The sequence below is a fragment of the Salvia splendens genome, chromosome 8, assembly GCF_004379255.2.
Source record: "Salvia splendens isolate huo1 chromosome 8, SspV2, whole genome shotgun sequence".
Classification (NCBI taxonomy): domain Eukaryota; kingdom Viridiplantae; phylum Streptophyta; class Magnoliopsida; order Lamiales; family Lamiaceae; genus Salvia; species Salvia splendens.
Genome location: NC_056039.1, coordinates 31,616,366 through 31,627,904, shown reverse-complemented (window position 1 = coordinate 31,627,904; position 11,539 = coordinate 31,616,366). Strand labels below are relative to the sequence as shown.

The window sequence follows — 11,539 nt, the reverse complement described above, 5'->3', positions numbered from 1 at the left end:
TGCTCTGACTAAGCTAGATTCATGGGAATCTTAATTTGATCGTCGCTTTTGGAATCTCAAGTTTATCTAGATCTTCTCTAGTCTGAAATTATGTTTTTGACCTTGGCGTTGAAATTACATTTCAGTTGGATGCTTGATGTGAAAATTTCAAACCAAATTCTATTCACGATCTTTGATCATAAAAACATGTGTTGTACTAACTTTGTTTTTAAATAGGCTATCTCAAATGTAATGGATTTGAAATTTTGCATTACAAAAATTGTTTCAAAGTTACTTAATCTATTTAAGAGTATTCACATCGTAGTATTTTTCGATAAAAGCGTTCATACCGATGATAGAACACGCCATTGCATGGGGCGTTGTACGTTTTAGCGTGCATGAGCACACGCTCCGTCGTCCAACTTGTAGGTGATATATAACATGTTTTTAATTTCTTTTATGAATACGAAAATCATGTAATGCTTAACTGTTGATTCCTTAATGACAATTAATAAAACTTAAATTTAACTTATTTGTTGTGATTGAGTTGATAAATTTGCAATGAAGGATACATTTGTTACAATTCGATAACCTTTGAATTTAAGAATGCAAAATTATAAAAACAAAAATTTTAGATTATTATGATAGTGGCAGAATTAAACAAGAAATGAAAAAATAGTAAGTACTAGTACTAACTAAATAAGAATAAGATAAAAAGGTTCCGGGGCAAAATGGGTTTTCACTTCAGTGCATAGTCAATTCAAATCGGTAAGTCGGTGGCTTCAATTGGGCTGTACCATCTCAAATTGGGCCAAAGAAAAGCCCAATAAAAAATCCTCTTGTATTTCCTGATTCCAATCAAAATATGTGCACTCTTCATTTTTACCAATTCCATAAAAATATTTGCATTCTATTTATAGAAAATTATATTAATTTAATAATATAAATTATATTATCCGCTAACACTATTTAAGTACCAATCTCCCTATCTGTCTTACTTCACAATAAATTTCTCTATCACTTTCTTACTTTATCAATTTTATCTTAATTCTTATTCCATATCCAATTCTCATATTTTTATGGGACGAAAGAAGTAACCACTTTAAGAATATTTAATAACAGAAAAGTTAAATGAAATATAGAATTCATTTATTACAATTTAAATTTAATAAAAGCACATTAAGACTCCTAAGAGCACCCGCAACGCGGGTCGCGGCCGTTCCGCGTTTCGTTCCGGCGGAACGAAACCGGCGCGCGACGCGTTGCGGCGTTGCGTTCCGTCGGCGTGTCGTTCCCATGTCTTTCCGGGTGCCGCCGGCACGAGACGCGGCACGGTGTGTGCCGCCACACGCTTCGGCGACGTGGCTCGCCCCTGCGTGTGCGTGACGCCCACTGCGTCGTGCGGAGGAGGGAGTTGGAGGGGTCGGCGGTGGATTTGAAGGTGAGGAGGGGGGTGGCGTCGGGGTGGGCAGCGCAGTGGTGGAGGAGGTTGAGGAAGAAGAAGAAGAAGAAGAAGAAGGGTTTGGTTTTTAATAATGTTTTGTTATTCCAATTAGTACTGTTTAATGCTTAATGAAGTGTGTTTGGGTTAATTGAATTGAGTAATGTGTTATTCCAATTAGTAATGTTTAATGTTTTATTATTCTTCTTTATAATTTTGTTATTCCAATTAGTAATGTTTAATGAAGTGTGTTTGTGTTAATTGAATTGAGTTGAAAATAAAAATAAAAAATGAAATTGAATGAATAGTAATTTAAGGAACGGTTAAGGAACGGAGGGTTGCAGGTTCCGTTCCTTAGTTAAGAAATGGAGTTAAAAAGTACAGTGGGGCCCGCAAATAGTAGTTTAAGGAACGGTTTAGGAACGGTATATAAACAACGTCGTGGAAGGCCTAACTCCTAAAATGGGAAGTGTTAAACGGTAAATGGAAAATTTTAAATTAGGCTATCCACAATGGCGCCTAGCGCACCGCCTAGCCGAGCGCCGGCGCTAGGCGGTCGCTAGGCGAACCATTGCAGCTTCCGAAAACCGCCGAGCGGTTTTTCGGAATTAAAAATCGCCTAGCGCTAGGCGGTCGACGAGCGCTGGGCGATGCACTGGGCGATCCGCTCGGCGCCATTGCAGCGTCGGGATCGCCCAGCGCATCGCCCAGCGGTTTTTTTGTTTTTTTTTTTAAAATTTTCGAGACACTATATATACGTGATTTGCACTTCATTTTCATTCGCACCACTTGTATTAACGAGTACTCTCTCTATCTTAATTTCTATACAAGATCAACACCGAGAAATGAGTAACGCGGGTGATGATAGTGGAGGTAGTGGGGGGGGGACGCTGAGGAGTACGTACGTCGAATGGCCGAAGCGTTTGAGGCATATACCAACCGCGGGATAGACCAATGGATGCAAAGAGCCTTGCAGCCGGTGGTACCTCGACCTCGGCCAGTTGTCCATCGCCGACAAGCGATTGATCGTGATCACGTAGCTGCACATCAGCGCCTATACGAAGACTACTTCGCAGCGGAGCCGCGGTTCAACGCCAACATTTTCAGGCGACGTTTTAGGATGAGCAGAGCCATGTTTATGCGTATTGTTAACGCCTTGGAGCAGCGATATCTGTATTTCCACTTCAGGCACGATGCTGCTGGCAAACCCGGCCACACACCAATTCAAAAGTGCACTGCGGCAATCCGGCAGTTGGCTTACGGAGGCGCGGCAGACATGTGGGACGAGTACCTCCACATCGGTGAGACGACTTCCCTGGAATGTTTGAAGTATTTCTGTCAAGCCGTGATTGAAGTATTCGGTGATCAGTATCTCCGAAAGCCTACCCGCGAAGATTGCCGGGATCTGCTGAGGATGCATGGGGAGCAGCATGGGTTCCCGGGAATGTTAGGCAGCATAGATTGTATGCATTGGGAGTGGAGGAACTGTCCCGCACGACCGGCTACAAGGGAAAGAATCCCACGATGATCCTCGAGACCGTAGCTGATTACCGGCTGTGGATTTGGCATGCGTATTTTGGGATAGCCGGTTCGAACAACGACCTAAACGTCCTCAACTCGTCGCCCCTATTCAACGAGCAATGCCAGGGCGTCGGTCCGGCCATCAGTTTTGTCGCCAACGGCAACCGGCATGATATGGGCTACTACTTGGCGGATGGGATATACCCTAGGTGGCCCGTCTTTGTGAAGACGATCCGATGCCCAGGAGATGAGAAGAAGGCCTACTTTGCGGCACGACAGGAGTCCGCGCGCAAGGACGTGGATCGCGCATTTGGTGTGCTCCAGGCTCGATGGGCGGCGGTTAGGGGTCCAACGCGTTTTGTGGCACGTCGACTGCATTGCTGATATAATGTACGCCTGTATTATCATGCACAACATGATTGTCGAAGATGAAGGTGTACAACTGACGGATTGGGCCAACGACGATAATGAAGCCGGTCCAAGCCACGACGTGGCCGTCCCCAACGCACGGAGTGGGGTACCTCACGATGAAGTCGGCCTCCTCCAAGCACATGCCGACATGCGCCAAACGGAAGCTCATATTCGACTCCAAAAGGATTTAATTGAAGAGTTATGGGCGCGGAGGACTGCTCGGAGTTAGTTTTTTTTATTTATGTAATTTTGTAAAATGTACTTTTTTTTAATGTAATTTTTATTATTAATGTACTTTTTTAAAATTTTAGTACTTTTTTAAATTTATTGTACTTTTTTAATTTATTGTACTTTTTTTAAAATTAAAATAGTATTATTAATGTTTCCCGTATATGTCTTGTAAATTAAATTCCGTATATTGTGTTATTAGTGATGTGGCTATTGATGTGGCTGTGCTATTTATGATATGGCTAGGCTATGGCTGAGCTATTTCTGATGTGGCAGGATGATTTTTAGTATTAATGATGTGGCAGGAGGAGTTTGTGGCTGGGCTATCACGGATACCCTAGGACTGATGAAATCTTAGATCTAAGCTCCATTGTTTTTTTTTGTTATTCTAAAATACAATTTGTTACTGTATCTCTGATTCTAGGGTTTATCTGAAACAGCAGAATATATTTGGGGGTTTTGGGAGCAACAAAGGGTAACATTTTGACTGTTACGAAATCATCGATCTTCACTCGCTTCATCTCTTCCACTGACGCGCGTTAAACCGCGTCGCTTTCATGGGTTTATTAAGCCAATGGCCGGTTCATTCTTTCTTACAATGCTAGATTCCGCTTCCAATCGTTGGGATACATTCCCCGCGTCGTTTTTGATTTTTCTAGAAATTGAGGGTGTCATTTAACGCTTCTGAAGGAATGGCGCAGGATGTGGCGGTGCAGGAAGACAAGCCTTCCGGTGCCTGCTGTGCCACGGTAATCTTAGTTTTATTCCGATATTTTCCCCGGTTTGTGGTTTTTTTTTGTTGGAGTTTTATTTGCAGAGTTATTTTAGTGGTTTTAAATTTCCGTCGATTCTTGCAGTTGCAAAAGAAGCACTCAAAGCTGTTGGAGAGGTTTGGGAAGATTGATTTGTTGAAGAACAAGTTTCGCGACTGCACGATACACTTGCAGGAGAAATATGACGAGGTCGAGAAAGATAAGGGGAGTCTGAGGAAAGGTGATTTGCGTCTCTCTATTATTTTGTGCATCTATTATTGTTATTATTATTATGTTAATCATTGTTATTCCTTCCTTCTTATGATGCTTTAATTTTCTTTCGTCCAGAATTGGATGAACTCAAATTGCAGGTTGATTTTTGGAAAGATGAGAAAGATAAAGTGGATGGTAGGTGTACTGATCTTGAGGATGAGGTTTCGGCTCTTCAAGATGAGATTCAATTGCTGAAGCAAAGCAGCGGCTCTGCTTCTCACCAAGAAGATGAACAGCTTCAAGAACGGATTGCTCAGTCTGAAGAAGAAATTAAGCAATTGAACAAGCTTCTGGACCAAGAGAGGGGGAAGGCAGCTTCTGAAAAGAAGAGCGCTGAGTTGGAGAAGAAGAAAGCTGATGAAGCTTTGAAGAAGTTAGAGAAGGGAATAAATCAGATTTGTGAGTTGCAGAAGGCTGCTATAATAGATAGGAAAAATGCTGAGGAATATAAACTTAAGTGGGAGAAGTTGCAAAAAGAAACTGATGATATGAAGTCAATGTTGGCTTTAGAAAAAGCTAGATCAGAAGATGTTGAGAAGAAATTGGAGGCAGAGAAACAGAAATCCATTAATGAAAGAATAAGGGCTGACTTGGCAGTGGCTAAATCTGTAGACCTGCAAAAACTTACTGAAACAAGTTTGGAGAAGGATCGAGCAGATGAGTTAAATCAGAAGTTGGAACAAGCTAAGAATAGGGTTGAACAGTTAGAGGGTGAGTTGCTTAAACATAAATGCTCTGAAAAATCTGAAGATAAGCTTTTGTTGGAGAAGTTTAAAAAGGAAACCGATGATTTAAAGTCAATGTTGGCTTTGGAGAAATCTAAATCTGAAGCTGCTCAGAAGAAAGTGGAGGTGGAGAAACAGAAAGCCACTGAAGAAAGAAAAAGGGCAAAGTTGGCGATGGACAAATCGAAAGAGCAAAACAAACTGGCTGACACGAATTTGAAGAGGGCCACGTCTGACAAAACTCGGGCAGATGATTTGAATCAGAAGTTGGAACAAGCTAGGATTAGGGTTGAACAATTGGAGGTTGAGATGCTTAAACATAAATGCTCTGAAAAATCTGAAGATAAGCTTTTGTTGGAGAAGTTTAAGAAGGAAACTGATGATTTAAAGTCAATGTTGGCTTTGGAGAAATCTAAATCTGAAGCTGCGCAGAAGAAAGTGGAGGAGGAGAAACAGAAAGCCACTGAAGAAAGAAATAGGGCAAAGTTGGCGGTGGACAAATCTAAAGAGCTAAACAAATTGGCTGAAACGAATCTGAAGAGGGCCATGTCTGAGAAAACTCGAGCGGATGATTTAAATCAGAAGTTGGAACAAGCTAGAAATAGGGTTGAACAATTAGAGGGTGAGTTGCTTAAAAATAAATGCTCTGAAAAATCTGAAGATAAGCTTTTGTTGGAGAAGTTTAAGAAGGAAACTGATGATTTAAAGTCAATGTTGGCATTGGAGAAATCTAAATCTGAAGCTGCTCAGAAAAAAGTGGAGGTGGAGAAACAGAAAGCCACTGAAGAAAGGAAAAGGGCAAAGTTGGTGGTGGACAAATCTAAAGAGCAACAGAAACTGTCTGAAATGAATATGAAGAGGGCTATGTCTGAGAAAACTCGGGCAGATGATTTGAATCAGAAATTGGAAGAGGCTAAGAATAGGGTTGATAAATCCAGTCCCAGCAGGAATGCAGTTCTAGCCACTGATGCACGTACTGAAATGCTAATGCATGACACCCAATTCTCTAAGTGGGTGGAAAAAATGCTTTTGGAGAAAGACCATACTATTATTAGGGAGAAAAGGCGTGCAGATTCAGCGAAAAAGAAAGCAAAGAAACAGACAAAAGTTGCAGAAGAACACAAAAAGATGTCCATGGAACAAAAACACCGGGCCGATCAACTATCTGAGCAGTTAGAGAATTACAAGCTCAGGTTAGAAGGGTTGCAGAAGGAAATGCAGGAGTTCATTTCACAGAGAAATTATACTGGTATTTCTCCCATAACAAACAATGATATCAATTTTGAAACTGATTCAGTTGAATTTCTAAAGAAACAATTGGAGCTAGAAAAGTTGCTTGCAAAACATGCCAAGCAAGCAACAAAGATAGAAGCTTTTCGTAACAAGGTACTAGAACAAGAGTTATGTCGCCTAAAGCAGGAGAATCACCAGTTCCAACAACACTTGAATAAGCTAGATAAAAGTTTGTTGCATGGCTCTGGAGGCATAGATCAGTTGAAAAGGGTTAGTTTTCTCACTCATAATCGTTAAACACTTTCATATTCATTATTAATCAGGAATGTGTAGTCTGTGTATCTTGTTTCTGAATTTATAGAAAGAGTTCTTGCATATTTGTGTTTTTCTTTTTGTCTATTTCTTGTAGTTGAGATAATTGATTGCAGCAATCTACATCATTATCACTAGCTTTACTTTTTGCTCATAGCCATCATGGCTAGTTACTTCTACTTCTCTGTTCATGTAATCACTACTGTAGCTCTATTTGTGCATTGGTTTGAACTTTGGTGGTCCTTTATTGTTGTTTTTAGTTTAGCAATATTATGTTTCACTGGGCTCGTGTGTGAATCTATGAAATATAAGATAAGATAATGCAAATGACAGCTGATTTCTAGTGTCTAATAAAGTAGACTTTTATCTTTGCATGCATGATATGGTGATGATAATATTGCTGTTGATTATAGATTTTTATATTGGTTGATGTACTATATAAAGCATTCCAACATCTCACATGTCAAGTCTCAACTCTCTCCAGGACTTATTTATTTGGCAATAAACAATTGTATGGCAGTGTGAATGTATAGGTTAAAGACCTGTATAAGTATTATTTAGTCTTTTAAAGTGCTTGAGAAATAGTACCCTGACTTTTGTTAGTGTCAATTGTACACATATGATTCCATATTTATAGTCCTAATTTGTGCCCTCATGTGTGGACTGGTGCTAATTGGCTCGTTTATGTTACTTTCAGATTAGCGGTCAGACCACCGACAGGGAAATATTAGGCATCGATGGGGATCATAGGCTACTCATGTCAGGTATAGATTCTAGGATGGACCCTCCATATCGAGGTTCCAACCAAAAAATCTTACAGGGTTCTGCCTTATATTCTAGTTCGGCATCTTTTGCTGATCGACCCTTGGTGGGATCACAGGAAAGAGACACATTATCTATTATGACATCAGCTAACCTGGGGGAGGATGTGTCAAACTTCACTCCAAAGATCTCTGGTAAGATGCAAAACAAGCAAAATGTATCTAAAGCTGATAACAGATCTAGGACTCCATTGAAAGACAGTTCTAGTAAAAGAAGAGTTGTCTTGCGTGAGAAGAAGAGGATTCTTGGTGCAGCAAAGCCCGTAGAAAATTTGTATGTTACGGGTGAGAAGTTGCAACAACAGGTGTCTGAAAAACTACCCGTACTGCATGATATTCTCAATGGTCAAATGGATGAACCTCGAGAAGAGAGTCTGAAAGGAACTTCGACAGAGCTTTTCAGACCTCTCAAGAAGAGGAAAACCTCTTCAGAAGGAATGGTAATTATTCACCATCCGCAAGACTCTGGGCAGTCAAAAGGCATCCCTGATTCTGATATCAATAACTCAGATGCTTGTATACCTGCTTCATCACCAGGGTCTGATGCAGTCAGATCTGATTTGGTCTTGAGGGATGGAACAAATAATATTTCAGGACACAACCTGTCCACTCCAGATTTTGACCAGATGTTCACTGGTGACTATATGAAGTTGCTAGAGATGGACAATGCTGCTGATGAAGAATCCTATCGTAGAGCGATTGCCAGGCCCCTATCTCCTACTCTACCTGGGGTTGAAGTAGTTAGCTCTGAGATGCTGGTACATGAGAGTTCCCAAGAGGGGTTGCCAAATGTGAGTAGTTATACCGTTATTGAAACGGAAAAGAATCTCACTAGTTTTGTATCTAACGGTGGCTCTGTTCCATCACTGTTGCAAATGGAGCATAATTCTGACCACTTTCCGAAAGATACAACTCCACTAGCAGCAAGTGATACTCATTGTCAAGAAATCCATGTTTCAAGTCGGAAGTTGGGAATGCCTTATCTTACTGGTTCTGGAAACAAAACTATTGAATCATGTGAAAACGGAAGTGCATCTAGTTGTGGTGAGACTCCAAAGTTTTTAATTGTATCCTCAGACAACAAAGACATTTCTAGCATTTTGAGGATCCTTCAGACAATATGCAGTTGCATGCCGCTATGTTCGTTTGATCATTCAGTGGAGATGTTCATTCAAAACGTTATACACATCCTTCCTAAAGCTAAAGATCTCTCAACTAGGTGAGTTAGTTTATTTGGTAGTGGTTACTTACTTTAGTTGTTTTATTATCAATTTGTTCTAGGAGTTAACTGTCACTATAATTTGTTTGGTACTGCCAGAAGATAGATTGTAGGATGCTTACGAGTTATGAGTCTTATTTCACCCCCTTAGCTGTTTGGCCCTCCAGATACAATACTGACAGACATCTTAAGAATTTTGAATAGAGATAGTACTTAATATTATAGGGCCGTTGACCACAAGGACCAGACTTGTGTGGTATTTGTGTTCTGCATACTTCCCATGGTTTAAATATCCATGCTGACTTCTAGGTTCTGCAACTTCTGGTGCATGAAAGACCCGAAACGATACCATGCTTTGCCACACTTGATGGGTGTCATCATATTTCTAATATTAAAAATGAAAAGTTTGAAGAATGAAAAACAAAAAAAAAATTTCAGCCCAGATTTGCTAATTATAGTTCTTTACGTTATGTTGGTGGTTGCAGGGAAAAAGCATGCGTGTTCTTGTCGCTAATACTGCCTGAAATTTCTGAGCTCGGACTGAAGAACTTGACAAATGGGTTAGGTGGTAATTTTGTCCAGGCTCTTGGTTCAGTGAGCGTACTCTTCAACTCAGGTATTTTCTATAACAGACTTAAAAATTTCATTGTTGTACATTGCAGTTTCTTTTCTTCCATTATTATTTTAGTGTTTCTAAGGAATTCCTTCTTTCTGCGCAGCACTATCTGATCCATCTTTGAGAAGGATGGCTATGGAGTCGTGTGGTTTTTTTGAAATGCTTGCTATCATTGAAGATTTTCTTCAGCAGAGTAAAGTTTTTGTTTACGGTGGTGCATCTGCTGAGTCGGAGTCCCATGTTTCTTCCAAACTGAACCTCATTTTAAATGACAATCACATAATGTTGTTGGAAGTGGCTGCTTCAGCTCATCTGCTGGTTGCAGGGGGTAGTCTGTTAGCATCATTGTGCTCAGCTGTTGATTATATTGGTTATGTTTGTGAGACATCATGTAGCATTATTAGAATGCAGAAGCTTGACCGTCCAGTAATGTTGGCTATTCTTCATGTTTTTGCTCTCATATGTGGCTCAAAATACTTTACCCTTCAGCAGTACTCTGTAGTTATGTCTATTGTAAAATCCGTGGTTATGTTTCTTGAGGAGCAAACTGAGTCAGCCAATTCTATATCCTTTTCCCAGTCAGATGTTAGAAACCCATCTAGCATGTTGGTATGCACACATTGTCCATTCTCAGCGGGTGCAGTTTCTGTGAAAGATGCCGCAGTGATGCTGTTAGAGAACCTCCAAAAGCAGTGTCATTGTGGGTTATGGCCACAAGATTCACTTTCCTTAGTCTGTTTGCTGTTTCCTACACTACCTCGCCATGAGGAGGGAGGCAAAGAAGTTTCAGGCTCTGGAGAGGCTGCCTTGTCGAGTTTGGCATGTGATGAGAATTCATACAACTTCCTTGATATTATTTCTTTGGTTGAGCTTCTAGCTTCAGTCATGGTACGAATCTTGTCTATATCTTTCTGATGCTTTCGTTGGTTTATCACTAGTCTGCTTATCTCTTTTAATTGGTAAAGTTGTTTATTATGCACTGGCTTTGCTTGACACCACTTTCGTTTCAGATTCTCTCAGATTCAGCATTTTTCGTTGTATTTTTGTATGCCTCACTACCTTCAATATCTGTTGACATGCAGAACTGGGATTGGACATCTGATCACCTCGTAGGGCAGATTTGTGAATATTTGGAGTTACATATAACGGAGGGATTCTCTGCTGCTATCATCATGCTTCTTGGCCAACTTGGGAGGTATGGTCCGAAACAATCTGTAATTCTGTATGGATGTATCAGTAAAATTATGATTAATGCCTGCTGTGGCATAGTCCCCCATTTAGCTTTACTAAATAATATGGCCTCGTGATACATATTTTAAGATTCCACAGTTGTACCAAAAGTGAAAAAACATACTCCATGAACGACATTTTCAATTGTGTTGACCATCTATAATCCTTTTCCTTTTCCTTTTCATGATCCAAAGCAACTAACTCCTACATCTGTCGTGCAGGATTGGAGCTGGTGCTGCTGGATACGAGGATCCTGGTGTTAAGAAATTAAGAGACTGGTTCTCAAAATATGCTCAGGAAATCACATTCAAGAGATTGAGTATTTTTGTCCAAGCTGCCCTTATAACATCTTTGCTTGGTGTCACTCCTATCAAATTTGAGGAGATCGCTGAAGGTAAAGCTGAAACTCTAGCAGCGGTGAGTAGTCAGTCCATTCACTACAGATTTATAAGGGAGTGGTTTTCTTCCTTGAGTCACGAGCAACAGTCACTCATGAGGATTCATTTATCCGCAAGTGAGGGCAACCAGCAGATCGGTTTTATCCCTTAGACAGAGTTTTAGTTCAGACATAGGCGAAAAGAAAGGATTTTGTACGTTCAAATTGAGTTCGAGTCCCATTCTTCTTGAAGAATTTTGTGTACAGCAGTGGAGGCTTCGAAGAACCAAAGTCCAAAGGTCTTCTCTTCTCCAATTTTTCTCAAGTTAAAATGAGCTGAATATTTCAGAATTTTGTTCGACATTGATTCAGTTAATATTTCGTTATTTTGAGCTGAACCAA

General features: G+C 40.4%; 1 protein-coding gene across 1 annotated transcript; it reads left to right on the top strand.

Annotated features, from left to right (window-relative positions):
- Positions 1–3,988: 3,988 nt before the first annotated feature.
- Positions 3,989–11,539, top strand: LOC121744269 (protein MLP1-like). Its single transcript, XM_042137749.1, has 8 exons — positions 3,989–4,329; positions 4,438–4,573; positions 4,681–6,833; positions 7,573–8,915; positions 9,401–9,531; positions 9,635–10,419; positions 10,614–10,726; positions 10,983–11,539. Exons 1-8 carry the CDS (start codon positions 4,273–4,275, stop codon positions 11,308–11,310), a joined length of 5,046 nt encoding a protein of 1,681 aa, XP_041993683.1. The 5' UTR covers positions 3,989–4,272; the 3' UTR covers positions 11,311–11,539.